Genomic DNA, 20,985 nt, shown 5'->3' with positions numbered 1-20,985 from the left:
ACTCGTCACCTGCTCCTTGTCTAAACTTGCTTTGGAGGGGAAGATTGAGCTGCTGCTTTTTGCTCAGGAGTGTATCGAACTGAATGGGCCTTCACCTGCAGCCCTCGGGCTTTGGGTGCCTGACTAGAGCACTTCCTGAAATGGGGCCCCTTGAAGGGGGGTGTCCATCTGGGCACCCAAAATCACCAACTGGGTCCACTGAGCCCTTTTTGCTACAACCAGCCTGCCTCTCTTGGCACAAAGGGTGGGTTACGATTTGGAAGGAGAGGCTGTTGGTCTGGTCTTCTTGGTGACCCCTCCCATTCAGCCCCTAAGGATGATCCAGCAGTGACAGGAGCTGAAGTCAGGAACTAGATCAGAGCTGAGGCCCAGCTAGCTCCAACAGTGGCTAACAGCAGCTGGTTCAGAGGAAGGTTTTAAAACCACCCAGTAGCAGATATGCAATTCCACCCAACAGCCTGCTCCCTACCAGTTAGAAACTAGCTTAAACCTGAAGCATAAGATTACATGTTGCTATCATTGATTATAGCATCTCCTATGTCAAGTGATCCTACCATGTTCTTGGTGACTTCCTGTGGCAGTGAGTTCCACAGTCTAACTACAGGTCGGGGAAACAGTTCTTCTGATCAGTTTTGACTTTGCCCCCTTTTGACCCTCTCCTGGTGAGAGGCAGGCAATGCCTCTGCCTATTCTGTTAGTAGCCCTCCCTTTAGTACTGCCCCTTTATCTGGCAGGGCCCAGGGGATGGAAGTAGAGTGAGAGCTGTGTAGGGAGGGGGAGAGCAGCCTTCCATTGCCACTAAGAAGAATTCCTACTGACTCAAAGGCCCATGAATGTACACCCCCCCACACACACAAGTTTTGGCCTGAGACCTAGCAAAACACCATTGCCTCCATTAAGCAGCATTACTTTCCCCTTCAAGCAGCAGAAATGGCCATTAAGTATCTGTGACGAAGTGGAAACTCTTTCTTCTCTTCTTCCCCCCCCATGTCTGCTTTGCCCCCCTACCCCACCAAACAAGACCCCTAGCAGCTCCCTGCTGGTGCCCAAAAGTCACAGGTAGGGAGGCTGGACAGAATGGAAACTGAGCAAGGAGAAATCAACCCATTGCTTGGTGCTGGAGAGAGGGAGGCCATTGGTGGGGAGGATTTCCAGGGCTCAGGCCAGCATTAGGCATAGGGATGGGTAGTGGGGCTCCCAAGCAGGGGAATGAAAGGCATTTCTTTCTCTACATGCAACTGTACTTTGCACAAGGCTGGTCAATTACATTTTTCTAGCATCTTTCATCCCTAAAGGCTTTCCACATTGCATCAGCCATTATGGAAATGCATCCACCTCTGGGGTGGAACAGGGCAGCTACAACCTGCAGTTTAGGACTGGAAGTGAAGAACATCAGCCTCCACTTGAAATGCAGGGAGGAGTTTAATGGGGCCAGGACAGCAGTGTTCCCTGCTGCTATAAAAAGTACTGCTGAGCTTTAACCAGTACAGAGCTCAGTTTTGTCAATAACCCGAGCTGCTTCTTTCATTGCCCTTCCCTGCAGTCATTAAAGGGACTGTTTCAAAGACACCGTGCAGTGGGGGAGCCATTTATAACACCACCACCAACATACAACCAGTGACCCAATCTGTATGAATAGCTAGAAAGCTTTATTCCCCTGGGTCCCATGGAGCTGAACTCACAGCATCCTTAAGTCAGGAGTGCTTGTCTCAGGAGCTGCTTCTTGGCTGGTGTGAGCCTTTCGGGAAAGCGGATATCAAAATACATGATGAGATCCCCTTTATGGGTGGGGTCACTGGGCAGAGGCATCCCTTCCCCCGGCACGATTTTGAAGTACTTGGGGCTAGAAAAGCAAAGGCCAGTGTTATGCAGGAGGGTACAGGGAGTAACCTCCCTCAGGCTGCAGTAAGAACACACACCTGGCTGTGCTGGCTGGAGCGCAGGGGAGGGATAAGCTTATTAAGGAGCAAATTGTGCCTCCGGGTGCACCAGTGCGGCTCCCTGCGAGGGCAGGAGCTGGCCCTAACGAGCCTGCTCGGGGGGATGGACGTAGCTTGGAAAAACACATGTAACTATTTCTTTAACGTGCTGTTCTCTGAAACATGATGCTAAAAATGGGCTTTGGGGCTCTCTCTTCACTTTGCCTCAGTGACTCCTATTGGCTTTCCTCCGATGCTGCCCTGGGATCTGAAAGGCCAGCTGGGTTCATTCTGGCTCAGGCACTGCCATTGGGCAGAGCGGTTCTGCAAAGCCAACGTCTGCCCTGAGTGACACCAGGGCAAGGGGTTTGTGCGGCTGCAGCGAGCTGCCTGCAGTGGAGGTGTCTGGGTACCAGTGTGGGCAGAATTCAGCTCTGCAATCAGAACTGAGCTAACAGGCCGGTTAATGCGCCGGGTCACCGTCCTGGAGCTGTGTGGGCTCCGCAGGGCTGGCAGGAGTCAAAAACAGTAACCCTGGCAGTGCTTGTGCTGTAACTAGATGTCGCTCTGCAGGCACAGGACGAAGGGGCCATTTTTACAGTCAGGCCAAGACGTTCAAAAGCGACTAGTGATTTGGGGTGCCCAATCTAAGACCCCTTAAAGGGGCCTGATTCCCAGAGAGCACTGAGCCCCCGCCCTCGGACGGTCTCGAGGTGCTTCCCTTTGAGCTTCCCAAATCACTAGTGAACAGCTCGCCTTCCCTTGTGAGAGCAGACCCTTTCCAGACACCGGGCGAGCAGGGTAGTTTGCCTCGCTGATTGCATACGGGGCTATTTCTGCTCCGGCACTTACTGGACTATGTCATTGATGGGAATATTCAGCAGCCTGTCATCCAGGGTTCTCACATCCACTGTACAGCCAATCAAAGCCTGCGAAAGACAGAGCGAGGCAATGAGCAAAGATGTTTGTCGGTCCTGTGATTCTGTTATTCCAAATAACAGGCACAGGCGGAAATAATTTGTGATCCATGGAAGCCTGGGTAAGGCTACTCCGAATGGGCCTTTACACCCTGAGTATTCCTCCAGGCACAAGAGGCTCAGCCCAGTGGAGAGGGATCTTCTGAGTTCGGACCGTGCAGAGCCAGCAGGCTGGCTCCTCTGCCACGAGAAAAGGGGCGTGTGGCTGAGGCTCTGCTGTAACCCCGGGTGGCCTCCAGCTATTTGTGCAGCCCCCAAGCTGATCTACATTACGCTGGCGGGGATCAGATCGAGCCACAACCCACCCAGAACTGAGGGGCTTAACACCGCCGTTGCACACTCCCTCCCTCGAGCTACATTGACCAGAGCAGAGAGTCTGGTGTGAAGAAGAGTGGCAAAGTACCCGAGTCCATTCATGAGAGCAAGGGGGAGAGAAGCTGAAGATATTTCGAAATCGCTCGCTTTTGCTGAGGAAGGAGACGAGAGTAGTGAGGCCATTGTCCTTCAGAGGCCTGGTGAGCAAAGAGAAATGCAATGCACGAAGGGACACGCTTTTCCCAAAGGGTGCAGGGGCCAGAGCAAGTGTGGAGCCCTTAAGAACAGAGCATTGTGACTTAACAATAATCCCTAGCTCCTCCACTGGGCTTTTCAGCTGTAGTTCTCAAAGCACTTGACAAAGAAGGGCAGTGTCATTCTCCCCATTTTACAGATGGAAAACTGAGGCACAGAGAGGTGAAATGACTTGCTCAAGATCACCCAGCAAACCAGTGGCAGGGCTGGGAACAGAACCCAAAGCTCCTGAGTCCTGGTCCAGTGTTCTAGCCACTAGGCCACATTGCCTCCTGTGTCATTAATGAACACCACATTCAGAACTACCTAGCAGTGGAGATTTTAAATAAGGAACTTTTTGGAAAAATTATAGTTAATGTCTGAGCTAACTCTAGCACCTGACAGCATCAGTGGAATTTTAGCTGCAAGGACCTGTTTCCTTATACATACTGGATACTGCTTGGCAGTGCAGTAGAAGTACAGTTGCTCCTTGTGTTGTTGTTCTGGCTTGTTGCAGACTGACCAATCCATAGGACATTGTAACTGGATTTTTAAACAGAGCTGGGTAACATTATGACCAATAACACCACCAGTAATTGTACAGTCAGTGGAGATCAGGGTCACCTAAGACCATGCTTCAGGGTATGAATGGACAACGGAAGGGGTCAGGAAGGAATTCTCCCTCCACCTACCAGGTATGACATTGCAAAACTGGTGAGGTGCCCTGTTTCGGGTTGGTGTGGCAGTGCCAATTCAGAAGCAAAAGGCATTAGCCATAAATAGATAATCAATTTGATTGTTAGCTCTTAGGACAGGGGTAGGCAAACTTTTTGGCCTGATGGCTACATCAGGGTTGCAAAACTGTAGAAAAGGCTGTGCCTCCCTAAACAGCCTGGCCCCCGCCCCCATCCACCCCTTCCCACTTCCCGCCCCCTGACTGCCCCCCTCAGAACCCCCGGACCCATCCAACCTCCCCTGCTCCTTGTCTCCTGACCGCCCCTTCCCGGGATCCCCCGCCCCTAACCACCCCCCAGGACCTCACCCCCTATCCAACACCCCCGTCCCCTGACTGCCCCAACCCCTATCCACACCCCCACCCCCTGACAGGCCCCCCAGGACTCCCACGCCTATCCCTGCCCCCTTTCCCCTGACCCCCCCCGAACCCTATCCACACCCCCATCCCTAACCACCCCCCGGGACCTCACCCCCTATCCAACCCCCCCCGCTCCCTGTCCCCTGACTGCCCTGATCCCTATCCACACCCCCGCCCCCTGACAGCCCCCCTCTCCCCCCGGGACTCCCACACCTATCCAACCCCCCACTCCCCAGCCCGACTGCCCCGACCCCTATCCACACCCTCGCCCCCTGACAGGCCCCCCGGGACTCCCACGCCTATCCCTGCCCCCTGCTCCCTTTCCCCTGACCGCCCCCTTCAGAACCTCCGCCCCATTCAACCCCCCCTGCTTCCCCGTCCCGACTGCCCCCCCCAGAACCTCCACCCCATCCAACTGCCCCCTGTCCCCTGTCTGCCCCCGGGACCCCATGCCCCTTATCCAACCCCCCCATTCCCTGCCCCCTTACCATGCCGCTCAGAGTAGCAGGAGCTCACAGCCCTGCCGGAGCCAGCCATGCCGCCGCGCTGCCCGGCAGGAGCGACGGGCCGAAGCGCTGGCGGCGCAGCGAGTTGAGGCTGCGGGGGAGAGGTGACAGCAGGGGAGGGGCCGGGGGCGAGCCTCCCTGGCCCGGAGCTCAAGGGCCAGGCAGGATGGTCCCGCGGGCCGCTGTAGTTTGCCCACTTCTGTCTTAGGACAAGGACCAAGTCTATGTTCTGAAAAGAGCCTAGCACACTTTGGGGCACTAAATAAATAACAAATACTGGAGATGTTGAATTATTGGGACCTGATTTTCATACAGTTGAGACGTGTGATTGCACATAGGGTGACCAGATGACAAGAACAAAATAGCGGGACACATTGGGGGGGGGGGAGCAGCCACAGGCTCACCCCACCCCCCACCCCACTGGAGCCATGGGGGAAGGGGGATACAAAGCCTGAGGAAGCTGCGGGTCGGGGGTGCACTGCCCCAGCTCTGGGCGCAGCACCGCCACAGGTCAGGGGCGCAGGGCCCTGGCTCCGGCTGCAGCCCCTCCGTGGGTTGGGGGTGCATGGCCCCGGCCCCCGCCACGAGCACACGACCCCGGCTCCCGCCAGCAGCCCTGCTGCAAGCCGCTTACCTGGGGGATGGTTCCCACCCACTGGGAAGCACCTGGCAGGTTCCTCTGGCTCCTAAGGTCAGCGGGGTCTCCACTCCACGTGCTGTGCCTGCCACAAGCACTGGCTCCAGCTGCCATTGGCTGGAAGCTGTGGGGGTGGGACTTACTTGGGGGCGTGAGTAGCACGCAGCGCCCCAGGGTCAGGGGCAGCGGGGGGGGGTGGTGGTGTTTCTGCACCCTGTCTGCGCCCGCAGCTCCCATTGGCCGCAATGGAGCCAGTGCTTGTGGTAGGTGCAGCACGCAGAGAACCCCCTGGCCGCCCCTGTGCCTAGGGGCCGCAGGGTCCTGCTGCCCGCCGTTTCCTGGGAGCTGCCCAAATAAGCACTGCTGGGACCCCAGGTGAGCGCTCACCAGTGTACTCCTCCAGCCCCGAGCCAAAACATCGGGACCAATGGCGTCCCGACCGTACATCGGTCGGGACACGGGACAAACAACTAAATATCGGGACATCTGGTCACCCTCATTGCACATCTAACTGGCACGTGCAGGTATCATGACGGGGTATGTGTGTGCGCACAGACAGACACACACTAGGTAACTGTGTGCACAGAGGGATGAGTAGGTGCATTTGCAGGCATGATGGTAGTATCTATAGATGCAAAATTCCATACCTCAAATGCATTAAAATCAGCCCCCTGGCTCTTCTGTTCTCACCTGAATGACCAATGATGAAGTCAGCTAATTCAAGAACAGCTAATCCATAAATATTGAGGATTACGATGATAAATAACAGCAGCCTCCCAGCAGTCTGACTGGCCGGCCCAGACTCTGTTTGGTCCAATTATAAACTGGTGATTCCTTTCACCCCCAATGCAGTTTGTTGTCCTTCTGCAAAACCTCGCTGCCTCTTGGGAAGGTAAGAAAGGAGAAGACACCATCCAACTCCCACTGAAGTCAATGTGCATCTCTTCCTTTTCCTGCATGCAAGTTGGATCAGACCCCAAGTGCCCTAATCAAAGAATCATAGACTATCAGGGTTGGAAGAGACCTCAGGAGGTCATCTAGTCCAACCCCCTGCTCAAAGCAGGACCAATCCCTAACTAAATCATCCCAGCCAGGGCTCTGTCAAGCCTGACCTTAAAAACCTCTAAGGAAGGAGATTCCACCACCTCCCTAGGTAACCAATTCTAGTGCTTCACCACCTTCCTAGTGAAATCATCAACATCCTTACCTTCCCTAGGGGGATGGTGGCTACATAGAGCAGGTTGTCATCCTCCCTTTTAAACCTTGGGTGCAGTTTCTCTCGTACAATGAAGATAATATCAGCTGGGATAATGTTCGGGCCCTAAAGTACAAGAAATAAACCAGGAAATGAGTCAGTATCTAACAGAGACAGGCACTGTTTACAGAGAAAGATAATCAGGTCTTTGCCTTTTTTTTTTTTTTTTGCTTTTTGCTTCTTTCTGATGTCTCCAGAAGGCCTGGGAAGTGTGTTTTTTTAACAAAATACGTTTTCCCTGATTGCCTTTACACTGGATGCTCAGGTTCTTAGCACGCTGTTTTTCCTGGAAGATAGAAGTAGTAAGGTCATGACATCACAACTCCAAGGAAGTGAAACCTCAGCAACTGAGAATGGGAAAGGATTTTAAATCGGATTGTTTAAAATGCTTTTTCTTTGTTTCTATTCATGCCTTTTAAACCCAAACATCTCACACACATTTGGGACAAAAGCTGTCTTTGTTAAAGCCCCAGGTTCTCAGCTAGCTGGTTCTTGCTCACATACTCAGGGTCTGATTGGCATATGTGGGATCGGGAAATAATTTCCCCCCAGGTCAGATTGGCAATGACCTTGGGGGTTTTTCACCTTCCTCTGCAGTGTGGTATGCGAGTCACTTGCTGGGATTATTTCATTTAATCAATTCCCTGCGATTGCAGGAACCTCGGGCTTTGGTGCACCTCGGTCCCTCCTCTTCTCTGCCTGTGGCACATCATAGTTTACTCCAGTGGGCTGGAATACCTGGGTCTCATTTCAGTTGTTGGGTTAGCGTGTGGGTATTGGGGGATATTGGTGGCCTGTGCGATATAGGAGGTCAGACTAGATGATCTGGTGGTCCCTGCCTGCCTTAAGCTCTATGACTAATACTCCCCCTCCATTAAAGGTTAAGAAAGTCCCCACTGAGCTCTTCAGCGAGTCCTCTTGCTAGACCAGATTTGACATTCCTGGGATTCTTGCGGTAAAAACAAATAGAAAAAAACTAGGGCTGTCAAGCGATTAAAAAAATTACTCACGAATAATCGTGGTGTTAAACAATAATAGATACCATTTGTTTGTCTGAGCAATTGGCTGAACAAGAAGTAGGACTGAGTGGAGTTGTAGGCTCTAAAGTTTTACATTGTTTTGTTTTTGAGTGCAGTTATGTAACAAAAAAAATTCTACATTTGTAACTTGCACTTTCATGATAAAGAGATCACACTACAGTACTTGAATGAGGTGAATTGAAAAATACTATTTCTTTTGTTTATCATTTTTACAGTGCAAATATTTGTAATAAAAATAATATAAAATGAGCACTGTACACTTTGTATTCTGTGTTGTAACTGAAATCCATATATTTGAAAATGTAGAAAAACATCCAAAATATTTAATAAATTTCAATTGGAATTCTGTTGTTTAATAGTGCGATTAATCACAATTAATTGTTTTAATCACAATGATATTTTTGAGTTAATCGCGTGAGTTAACTGTGATTAACTGACAGCCCTAAAAAAAACCCTCCCAAACCTCCACTGTGCATCCCAAAGAGGCAAAGTGAGACAAGAACCCTTTTGTTTTCCCTTATTGCGGGACTCTTTAACATATTTCTAAATATCATAAAGTAAGACGACCGCTTCAGCTACAGGATAACTGGCCACTTCCCCTGTACTAGTTACATGAGGGATCACAAATATAGCAAAAAGCCAATTACTCGAGCCACCGAAAGAATATTCTTGCATAGGCAACCTTAACTCTGAAATTGCCGAGCTACTGAGTGTTTAACATAAGAACAGCCATAGTGGGTCAGACCAATGGTCCATCTGGCCCAGTATCCTGTCTACCGATAGTGGCCAATGCCAGGTGCCCCAGAGGGAATGAATGAACAAAACAGGTAATCACCAAGTGATCCATTCCCTGTCGCCCATTCCCAGCTTCTGGCAAACAGAGGCTAGGGACACTCAGAGCATGGGATTGCATCCCTGACCATCTTGGCTAATAGCTTGATTTTGCAACCTTAAGAATGTTCTTTTAATGTAGCTTTTCGGGTGTAACTTCGGTACTGACCACTGCTGTGTGCTTTCCCTGGGGTATGAAATTCACCCCTGTGCAGAGGGCCAGCACAAGTCACATGTGCCAGCTAAGTCCCACTTAAGCCCTCAAATAGGGTGTAAAGCGATGCCTCGGCCTGGTGCTCGCCCTGTGCACGGGGTGAATTTCACCCGACAATATTAACGTTCTGCATATCTGGGGCCTGATTCTCAGTTACGGCTCTCTGATCCTGAGGGCTGGTCTGCGCCAGCCCCAACCCCAGTGGGAGTGATAGCTGCTCTAATCTGTCCCACTGGAATGGCTCCCCTTTCTCTTGTGCCGGGAGCAGGGGATGCAGGGGCCACCTCCGACAGCTTTTTGCCAGGGGTTTTAGTTCTAGGATTCTCCACTGCCAGGGGAATGCCTGGCTGGCTATGTACGATTGCATTCTGGGCCCTCGGCACTGCCTGAGCAGAGCCCCGGCCTGGATCTCAGTGGAGAATCAGGCCCCCATCTTCAAAGCACTCTACAAACATTAACTAGTTCAGGGGTGGGCAAACTTTTTGGGCCGAAGGCCACATCTGGGTGGGGAAATTGTATGCAGGGCCGGGGCAGGGGGTTGGGGTGTGGGAGAGAGTGCGGGGTGCGGGAGGGGGTGCAGTGTGCAGGAAGGGGCTCAGGGCAAGGGATTGGGGCAGAGGAGGGATGCGGGGTGTATGAGGGGGCTGAGGGCAGGGGGTTGGGGTGCTGGAGGGGTGCAGCAGGGGGCTCAGGGCAGGGGGTTGGGATGCATAGCGGTGAAGGGTGCAGCAGGGGGCTCAGGGCAGGGGGTTGGGGTGCAGGAGGGTTGCAGGGTGTACAAGGGGGCTCAGGGCAGGGACTTGGGGTGCAGGAGGGGTGCGCAGTGCAGGCAGGGGGCAGGAGGGGTTCGGGCTCCGGGGTGGAAGTGGCACGCACCGGGGCCAGCGAAGGCTCCCTACATGCCTGCCCTGTCCCCGGCCCCGGCCCGCTCCAGGAAGCGCTGCGGCCCCTGGGGGAGGGGGGCAGAGGGCTCTGTGTGCGCTGTCTTGCCACACCTCCAGGTACCTCCCCCGAAGCACCCATTGCCCACGGTTCCCCGTTCCCGGCCAATGGGAGCTGTGGGGGGTGGTGCCTGGAGGCAAGGGCCCGGGGGCCGCAGGGACGGCCGCTGCTGAGAGCGGTGCGGGGCCTGTGGGGTCACAGGGGGCAATCCCATGGGCCGGATCCAAAGCCCTGAAGGGCCGGATCCGGCCCACAGTTTGCCCACCCCTGAACTAGTTAATCCTCACAATGCCCTGCAGAGGAAGTGGAGAGTTATCAGACAGGGAAACTGAGGCAGGGAAGTTATGTGATTTGCTCAAGGCCATGGCAGGAGTCCGTGTCAGAGCTAAGACTTGTGCTCCTAAATCCCTTAGGCAATGTAGAAAATCTCCCCCTTAGCCTCTCTGTGCCTCATCTCACAATATGCATAATTACTCAGGCATGTTTTGTGTGGCTTGTTGATTAGTGTCCATCAAGCACTTTGAGATCTTCAGCTGGAAGATGCAACAGAAACACAAGATCCCATTACAGCAAACAATGAATGAGCCCGTCAGAACTGGTGAAATCTTGCCATGCGGCGGTCTCTCGATAACTTACCTGGTCACCTTCTTTCTGAAAGGTAATCCTGGTGCCCTGCTTCCACCCGGGCTGCACGTCGATCGTTAAGATCTTATCTCTGATGGTGGACGTGTGACCGTCTTCATTCATCACCTGGGGTTTGAAACAGCCGAGTGGGGCAGTCGGGTTTGGTCTGTATCTAGGAGAGCTGGGCCTTTGATTGGCTAGGATGCCAGTGATACTGCACCAGCCTTGTGGGCAACTGTCTTTAGGAAACAAAATCAGTTCTGGCTTGAATTGCAGAGCTGCTGTGCCCAGGCAGCTCTGGGGATCATGGTTATTACAGTAGTGCCGAGGGACCAACCAAGATTGGGCCCCATGACAGACAAAGGGTGGGGGAAAGGGGCAAAACACACAGAGGGAACAATGGGATGGAAAATCAGGCCACTTGGAGACGAATGCAGCTCCCAGTTACCCCTGTGCTACCTCACTGGAGTCTGCCAGGGAGGTTAACATTTGCATTTAATTTCCCTCTGACTTTAGTGGGGTAGCAATGGGGTCACTGGACCTATATATTTGGCTTACTGTTTGGGGATTGTTTTTTGTTCATGTCAAGGCAGTCTGAGTGCCAGCACAACCCACCCGGGGCGTCAGAGCCCTGCTGACGGCAGAGGCCACATAGCTAAGATCAAGGCAGGCAAAGAGACCCAAACCTGTGATGTTAACGCTACGGAAGCCCAAGCTTTTCCTGCCCCCTGCTCAGTGCTGTCTAAGGGGCCTCCTGTGCTCCGGCAGCAGGGCGGGGTCCCACGGCACCAGAGGGAGCACGGACACTTTGGCTGTCGGAGTCCCGCCTGACCTGGTTGCTCTGTACAGCACACGTGAGCTGCTGCTGTGGCTGGCTATGAAAGAGAGGCCGCTGCCGGAGCAGGGATGGATCCCTGGCTGCTCTCTGCACAGCCACGGGAGCACCTTTGCTGTGGAGATGCAGTGGGGTTGGGGCCATGCACTTTCACCCCACCCTGCTCTTCTCAACTGCCCTGTCCCACTCCCTGGAGCAGGCTACTCCCCCCCGGTCCATTCCCCATCGGCTGGGACTCAGGAGATGCTATCACAGAATATAGTGATCAGTCACATCCACTGATTTCAGTGAAACTTCCAATGCCCTGTGAGTGAAACATACAACCCAGCCCAATGGGAAAGAACAGCTCTTCCATGACAGGCTCCCTTCGGGCGGCCGTCCCGCTCCTAACGCCACCAATTCGGGCTCACGTCTCGCCACTTTTCATCCAGGCCCCATCTTTCCTTACCCTGCGAGAAATCTTAATTTTCTTGGTGCATCCATAGAACAGATCCTCCAGTGACAGGTAGAGATCTCGCTCAATTGGCGGGTCCTGCTTCGCCACCCCTTTTCCCCGCAGGCCCCCGAATGCCGTGTTCACCTCAGACCCATCTGGGGCAAAGAACTCTGTGCATAATGAAAAACAGAATCCCAGCTGTGCATATAAAATGATGATGTCTAAATTAGCTGCTACCACCCAAGAGAGAGAGCTGGGGGTCATCGGGCATAGCTCTCTGAAAACATCCGCTCCACGTGCAGCAGCAGTCAAAAGAACAAACAGAATATTAGGAACAATTAGGAAAGGGATAGATAATAAAACAGTAAATATCGTAATGCCTCTATATAAATCCATGGTGCGCCTGCATCTTGAAATCTGTGTGCAGTTCTGGTCACCCCATCTCAAAAAAGATGTATTAGAAAAGGAAAAGGGACAGAGAAGGGCAACAAAAATGATTAGGGGGATGGAACAGCTTTTATATGAGGACAGATTAAACAGGCTGGCACTGATCAGCTTGGAAAAGAGATGATTAAAGGGGGATATGATAGAGGTCTATAAAATCATGACGGGTGTGGATAAAGTGAATAAGGAAGTGATATTTACCCCTGCACATAACACCAGAACCAAGGGTCACCCAATGAAATTAATAGGCAGCAGGTTTAAAACAAACAAAAGGAAGTACTTCTTCACACAATGCACAGTCAACCTATAGAACTCTTTGCCAGGGGATGTCGTGAAGGCCAAAACTATAACTGGGTTCAAAAAAGAATTAGAGAAGTTATTGGAGGATAAGTCCATCAGTGTCTATTAGTCAAGATGGTCACAGATGCAACCCCATGCTCTGGGTATCCCTAAGCCTCTGACTGCCAGAGGCTGGGACTGGACGACAGGGAATGGGTCACTTGATGATTGCCCTGTTCAGTTCATTCTCTTGGAAGCTCTGGCATTCGCCACTGTCGGACGACAGGATACTGGGCTAAATGGACCACTGGTCTGACTCAGTATGGCCTTTCTTATGTTCAATGACCCAGAAAAAGGTTGGATGCAATCACATCATCAGCTGAGAGTGGCATGAGCTAGTGGCCTGAGCATAGGTCTGGGAGCCAGGCATTCCTGAGTTCTAGTCCCAGCTCTGACACTAACTCCCCTCTCTGTCCTTGGCAAGTCACTTAGGTCAGAAGTGTCTCAGTTTTTCAATGACATGCTGGGCTGAACATGGCACTCACAAACCTTCCCCCTGCCCAGTTCTTGCTGATTTCAACTGCTGTTGTGGGTGCTTGGTGCCTCTCAAAATCAGGATCAAGGTGGCTCACATCAGCCACCCAGCAAGTGAGGCATTCCAAGACACTGACGGCAATTTGGCAATTTCCAAAACGGCCTCCCTGTGCCTCAGTTTCCCCATTTGTAAAATGGGGGTGATCTCACCGCTCTATCAGCTGGGATAACTTTGTGAATGTTTGCAAAATGTTCTGACCATGAAAAGCATGAATTATTATTTATTTATTACATGTTTATTACCATGCTAAGGGAATTCCTGCTTTCCTCCGGGAATCCCTGAAGTTGTTGTCACTACCTTTGTTTGAGGGAGTTTGATACCCCCCCACCCTTTTTTTAACCAAACATAAACATTAGACGTTTCTATTCTACCCCCTAAGCTGTAAAATCAATAATTGGACTTTGCTCTCCTCTAGTGCCTTCCATCCAGGGACCAAAGACATTTATGAAGTAAGTCCCCCAACCCCGCTATGAGGCGGCACACTAATAATTATTAACCCCATTTTACAGACAGAGAAACTGAGCCATAAAGAAGTTAAGTAACTTGTCCAAGGCTGCCAAGTGAGTCAGTGGCAGACTAGGGGATAGAACCTAGGTCGCCTGATTGCCAGACATGTGCCATGCCCCTAAGACCATCCTTCTTGTTTCCAACATGGCAGTTGTAAGTTCTTTGGGACCTGATCCTGTGATCTCCCCAAACAGAGTGTAAATTCACTCCTGCAGTTTACAATATTAAGCCTTTAATTAGTTTGAAAACTTCACCAAGAGGCCAGATTGGGAAGAAACCTTTCAATCAGATCTCGTGAGTGTCCTGAGCTCCACTCAGAGCACAATGTGCCCCACATATCCAGGGACACGGGTCCAGAGTAAACTGGTGCTAGGAATGTCTCAGTGCTGATGGTCCCAGTCTCTGGAGAAATAGATGAGGCAGCTTGTAGCTCTCTTCAGCACCACCTAGTGGCTGACTGCAGCATGGCATTAAAATCTCTGTGGCGGCTGCCTGCTCTTTGGGTCTCCAGGTTCCGGTGCAGTTGCCATTATTTGAGCCAGGGGATTTTCAAGAGGAGAAAGTGACGGGCTCAGGGGAAGACGCTACAAGCCCAGCCTGGAGTGACTGTTCTGTCCCATGTGTGTGGTTTAAAGCACTGCCCAGCAACGCTCCCATGGAGACACGGGGTGGGGTGACGGGTCACGTAAACCAAGGCCAATTGCAGGAGAAACAACCCTCAAATTGGGGTTCTGAGGGCTAATGGTGGCAAAGGCACAGAGGCAGGGTCTGGTTTCCAGATGACTGTACAAAACTTTAACCTACTTCCTGCCAACCACAGGGCTGGTTCTGTTGAAGAGACTATGCTTGGGGTAATCACCATAAAAACACAACATGAAGCATCACAGGAAGGAATTATACCTACCAGCAAAGGGATTATCACCTCCAAAGAACTCCTTGAAGACTTTTTCAGCATTGCCGTGAAACACATAGCCAACAGACCAGGGGTTTTCACTCCCAAATTCCAGGGGGATCCCTCCTTTGAGACCCTCTTCTCCAAATTTATCATAGATGCCCCTCTTCACAGCTAAGGAAGAAAGAGGCATCAGTAGATGTGCATATGCTTTGATCATTTGTGTGTCAGATGAAAGTATATAGGCTGGGATCTGTCACCCAAAGCAGTCAGTAAGCAGTCTCCTTGCCGGCAGAAAGGCTGAAGTAGCAGAAAGGATGCTATTGCATCAGTGTAGTAGCAACTACCTATAGGAGTCTCATACTTCGAAGCAATCTCAAAGGCGCATCCTTCCAGCTGGGGAAGGTGATACATTGAGTGATCCAGGGGAAGGCGGCTGATGTCCTCCTGTCCCTACCCAGCCAGTCATCCAATACACAGAATGGAAACCACAGAGAAGACGGTTACAAATCATTTTCCTAATAAGCTCATTAAGGTTTCCCACGACTCAGTTTCCACACAAGGATTCCTTTATTAGTCCCAAAGGCCGCTTGGTGTTAGTTACATCCAAAATACAAACATAAGCATATACATGCCTATATTCTATATCCCAATGCCAACATAGTTACAAGCACTGGTCAAAATGCTCACAACAAGATCAGGTACCTGGGAGGTACCTTGCCATCATAGCGTGACTCCAGAGGCGTTAGGAAAAGCTCTGACAAAGAACCCCTAGAAAACTTTGCTTTTTTATACACTGTAACAAACAGGTAGTGTTGGACCTGAGCTAAGGACAGATAAAGCAGCTAGGGCTGAACAATGTCTTCTGCCCCAGTCAAGACAAGATTAATGACTGGGCCTCTTTCTTCAAGGTTTTCTTCTTATCTCATTTGGCCATATTTCTTTCTAACTACTAAACTACACATTTTTTAAATAATAAACTAAACAAACCAATTATATACAGCACCTGGTACCCAATTATCCAAGTTTTCTTTATTTCTGTGACCTCAACCCAAACTTTACACAAGATGACACTGATATTTAAGTATCACCACAAGTTTAACACAAACAACTTTTGTTTCTCTTCGACTCATCCTTCTACATGCTTCGGGCCTATCACTCATGCTAAAATCCAAACTCAATTTAACACCATAGTTTGCTTAGGCCTGACGTGGGCCTATATTCCTACAAAGACTACGATCTTCTCTATCTCCAGTCCTTACACTCTTGAGAGACCCCAGAGAGATTACAAACATACAGCAAGCCACAAAGAAGAAAGGGGGCAGGGTATGGAAAGTCAGATTTAGATGCCTACAGGTGCGATCTGCCAGCAGAAGCAGAGAGAAAGAGAACTACAACTTTCAGCCATTAGATTTCCTTGTGCCTGTGCATTGTGGTGGATTCTCCTTCACTGTAAATTTTAAAATCAAAATTGAGTGTTGTTCTGAAACATATGTCCAGTTCAAACAGGAATTAATTCAAAGGAGTCCAAGGACTTGTGTTATACAGAGGGGCCGACTAGATGATCACAGTGGTCCCATCTGGTTTTTATAATCTATGAATCTATGCTATATTAAAGAGAAATATTTTCTTCACATGTAAGTACTTATAGATCAGTGGTTCTCAACCAGGGGTACACGTACGCTGGGGGTACGCAGATGTCTTCCAGGGGGTACATCAACTCATCTAGATGTTTGCCTAGTTTTACCACTGGCTGCATCAAAAGCACTAGCGAAGTCAGTACAAACTAAAATTTCATGCAGACATTGACTTGCTCTATATACTATACACTGAACAGTAAGTACAATATTTATATTCCAATTGGTTTATTTTATAATTATATGGTAAAAATGAGAAAGTCAGCAACTTTTCAGTAATAGTGCACTGTGACACTTCTGTATTTTTATGTCTGACTTTGAGTACTGTACTAAGCAAGTAGTTGTTAAGTGAGGTGAAACTTGGGGTACACAAGACAAATCAGACTCCTGAGAGGGGTACAGTAGTCTGGAAAGGTTGAGAGACACTAGTATAGACCATGATCAAGTCACCTCTTAACCTTCTCTTTGATAAATCTTTAAACAGATTAAAATGTATTTACTCTCACTGTAAGGCAGATTTTTCAGACCGTGAATTGTTCTTATATTTCTTTTCTGCACCCTCTCCAATTTTTCAACATCCTTTTTGAAGTGTGGACACCAGAACTGGAGGCAGTTTTCCAGTAATGGTCTCACCGATGCTGTAAACAGAGGTAATATAACCTCCCTACTTCTATTTAATATTCCCCTGCGTATACATCCAAGGCTCATGCTAGTTCTCTTGGCCACAGCTCCTGCAATCTGACTGGCACAGGTGGGCCCTTACACCCATGCTAGCGTTGTCAATGGGGCTCCAAACACACACAGACGTTCTCCAGCCTGGATCAGACTGCAGGAGCAGGGATCAGTGCTGCATGCAATACATAAACAATTAAGTAACTGACGTTAATAACCAGACAGAGGAGACACCAGCTAACCAGCATGGCAGCAAAGCAGACCATATGATGTGCCTAATGAAATCCCCCTGCAGAAAGTACACTCTGTACTTGGATATGACTTTCCAGACCTTATCCCTGAACTGCACAGTTTATCTGTGGGAAGAGAAACGTGTTCCTACTTACGATCACTTAACACTTCGTAGGCTTCTGCGAGCTGCCTGAATTTATCCGGCGCCCAAGGTTCTTTATTTTTTAAAGGATGGCTCTTCAAGGCTAGTTTCCGGTAGCTGCAAAAGAGAAGCCAGGGAGGTCCAGCCCCATGGCGGGCGCAGTTAGATCCCGTTCTGACATGCCATCTAAAGCGCTTTTCACCTAAGTGCATTTTTCAAAGGTTTAAACCACCTTTGAAAAATGGTGGTTTAAACCACCAGCAGAATGGAGGTATGCAATTAGGGCCCGATCCTGCCCTTCTTTGAAGGTAAAGCCTTACACTAGTGTTTTCAAACTGAGTTCCTCTCTTGCATATTGCAAGGTCTGGCTCCAAGGTTCGGTGTCTGCCCTGCTGCGGCTGAGGAAATCAGTAGCACCTAAACGCAACTCTCTGCATTGCTTTGTGGCCTGATCCTACAAAGTGCTGAACATTCAGAGGGAGTGGATGGTATGTCAGTACTGTCACCGGGTCACTCAAGGCACAGAGCCTAAAAGGTATTTAGGCATCTAATTCCCACTGGTTTCTAAGGGAGTTAGACACCCAAATCCCATTGAAGATCTGGGTCCAAATCCTTGCAGGATTGGGCTTTTCAAGGTGAGAGACATCAGCCAATGACAGAGCCATTTCCTGCCCTCTCTTGAGTTGCCCCACAGTTAGAGATATCACCCGGCATTCCCCTTTGTTTAGCAGATCCAGCACCTCAGGCCATCACAGATATTTGCACTTGCAAATAGCAATGGATGATGTGTTGTGTGTTTTGGGGTGTGCCTCTCTGAGATCAATGTCTGCATGCAGATGCTCTGAGCCCAGTATGCTCTATCAACCAGGAATTAATTCCGGGAAGTCGCATGGCCTGTTTCGCGGGAGGTCAGACTAGATGATCACAATGGTCCCTTCTAGCCTTGGAATCTGTGAAGCCCTTCCCAACAATACACAGAGTCGCTGGAGCCAATAGAGAGATGCACACAAACTGAGGGACTCAGCCCCTTCCTCTTGCCATCACAGCAGCAGGTGAACACAATGCAGCTATACAGCTGTGAACACAAAGCAAAGGGATTACTTCTTTTCCCCAAAGCTCCTAGTCTTCACAGCAGTGCGTTGCTGCACCAGGACACTTCAGACAATACAGCTGTGCACACACACAGAGGGGGGATACACACTACCACCTAGCCCCTTCAGAGCAGTGTGCAGCTGTATTAGCCCCAACCCACGAGGTGCCTGCATGTCTGTACACACACCCAAACATCTGCTTGTATAATGGCACAGTAAGTGTGTGTCCATGCAGCATGGAGGTGTGGTACAGAAATACCTACGCATGGAGCATAGAGACACCAGACAGATGGACACACGTGCACATGAGGTTGATGTGCACACTCATGTGCACCATTAGCAGATGTGCACTTTGGTGTGCCTTTGACACAGGATGGGTACCATCTATAGCAGAGGTGCACACTCACACATCCCTGACACTGATGGGCCCAGGGCGGAGCTGCACACTCACACCCCCCTGACACCGATGGGCCCATGGTGGAGGTGCACACTCACGTGCCTGACACAGATGGGCACCATGATGGAGATGCACACTCACACATCCCTGACACCAACGGGCCCCTGGCGGAGATGCACACTCACACATCCCTGACACCGACAGGCCCCTGGCGGAGATGCACACTCACGTGCCCCTGGCGGAGGTGCACACTCACGTGCCCCTGACACCGACGGGCCCCTGGCGGAGGTGCACACTCACGCGCCCCTGGCGGAGGTGCACACTCACGTGCCCCTGACACCGACGGGCCCCTGGCGGAGGTGCACACTCACGCGCCCCTGACACTAACAGGCCCCTGGCGGAGGTGCCCCCTCACACAGCCATGACACCGACGGGCCCCTGGCGGAGGTGCACACTCACGCGCCCCTGACACCGACGGGCCCCTGGCGGAGGTGCCCCCTCACACAGCCCTGACACCGACGGGCCCCTGGCGGAGGTGCACACTCACGCGCCCCTGACACCGACGGGCCCCTGGCGGAGGTGCACACTCACGCGCCCCTGACACCGACGGGCCCCTGGCGGAGGTGCACACTCACGCGCCCCTGACACCGACGGGCCCCTGGCGGAGGTGCACACTCACGCGCCCCTGACACCGACGGGCCCCTGGCGGAGGTGCACACTCACGCGCCCCTGACACCGACGGGCCCCTGGCGGAGGTGCACACTCACGCGCCCCTGACGGAGGTGCCCCCTCACACAGCCCTGACACCGACGGGCCCCTGGCGGAGGTGCCCCCTCACACAGCCCTGACACCGACGGGCCCCTGGCCGAGGTGCACACTCACGCGCCCCTGACACCGACGGGCCCCTGGCCGAGGTGCCCCCTCACGCGCCCCTGACACCGACGGGCCCCTGGCCGAGGTGCCCCCTCACGCGCCCCAGACACCGACGGGCCCCTGGCGGAGGTGCCCCCTCACGCGCCCCTGACACCGACGGGCCCCTGGCCGAGGTGCCCCCTCACGCGCCCCTGACACCGACGGGCCCCTGGCCGAGGTGCCCCCTGGGCAGGGCACGGCTGTTCGGGGCACCCATGACCCGGCGGGGCGCGCCCCCCACCCCCGCTCACGCTTGTTTGATGTCGGCGTCCTTGGCGCTGCGGTTGAGCTCCAGCACCGCGTAGTAATCCTGCCCCATGGCGCCCGGCCCGCTCTGCCCCGCTCGCCCGTTGCTATGGACGCCGCCCCGCGCGGCATTGTGGGAGTTGTAGTTCTTTTCCCCGCACCACTTCCCGCATCAACGGTCACTTCCGGACTACAGGTCCCTCCCTCTCCCCGCCCCCACTGCCCCCAAAGTGTGGGTGTGTTTGGGGAGGGGGCTAAGAGACCCCACCCTCACCCACAGCAGCCTCTGCGCACCCCCCAGCTCCTGGGGCAGTGGCCTAGCTGGCTCAGTATGGTTTGGGAACCACCCCCAGGGCCTCGACCCTCCCACCCCCCAGCAGCTCTGACCCCGCTCCTTCCCCCACCCTTTCCTCCACCCGGGGTTGCCACTGCTGGTTGGACCAATTCCTGGAGGTTTCATCACATGACAGTCTTTCATTTTAAAATTAATCTTGAATTCCTGGAGACTCCCGGACAATCCTGGAGGGCTGGCAACCCTACCTCCACCCTGCCCCTTCCACATAGGGCCTGCTTCTCTTGTCTCACTTCCCCTCTTCCCCCATCCATTTCTTCTTTAGAGCCTTCACCAATGAGCCCTCCCAAACTCCTGGCCTACTGAAGCGGGTGTGTGAATGGCTGCTGCGTTGTGGGGTATTCCTTGCAGTAGGGAGTGGGGCCACAGGACACCGAGCACAGGTCCTGGTGTGCATTCATTTACCAACAATGCCCAGCTCAGCACACAATGTGCCATCACACACATTAGCAGTATTGGGGCATGATGGTATTTCATTTTCACATATATCAATGACAGGGAGGGAGGGAGGACAAAAATCTTACAGGTGAACAGGGAACTGGATTGGATGGGGCCTTGTTGCATTCTGATAAGCTAATCCTATGTTCCTAAATGCTCACTGACACTACGGCATGCACTCTGTTAGTTATTTAAGAGTAAATGGGTCCTTGTCTTCAGAGTACTTTACACACATTAACTCAGCCATCACAAATTCTACTGGGTCTGGTGGGTTTTATTAGCAGATTTTCAG

At 51.9% G+C, this 20,985-nt stretch overlaps 1 protein-coding gene across 1 annotated transcript; it reads right to left on the bottom strand.

Moving 5' to 3' along the window:
* Positions 1–1,645: 1,645 nt before the first annotated feature.
* DNAJB13 (DnaJ heat shock protein family (Hsp40) member B13) lies at positions 1,646–19,996 on the bottom strand. Its single transcript, XM_065413138.1, has 8 exons — positions 19,909–19,996; positions 17,271–17,374; positions 14,588–14,749; positions 11,871–12,028; positions 10,600–10,713; positions 6,889–7,002; positions 2,772–2,848; positions 1,646–1,843 (listed from the first exon to the last, which is right to left on the bottom strand). Exons 1-8 carry the CDS (start codon positions 19,974–19,976, stop codon positions 1,690–1,692), a joined length of 951 nt encoding a protein of 316 aa, XP_065269210.1. The 5' UTR covers positions 19,977–19,996; the 3' UTR covers positions 1,646–1,689.
* Positions 19,997–20,985: the final 989 nt, after the last annotated feature.

This window comes from Emys orbicularis, chromosome 1 (genome assembly GCF_028017835.1).
Source record: "Emys orbicularis isolate rEmyOrb1 chromosome 1, rEmyOrb1.hap1, whole genome shotgun sequence".
NCBI lineage: Eukaryota > Metazoa > Chordata > Testudines > Emydidae > Emys > Emys orbicularis.
The sequence above is the reverse complement of the archived record's forward strand: the minus strand, read 5'-3'. Positions and strand labels throughout refer to the sequence as shown.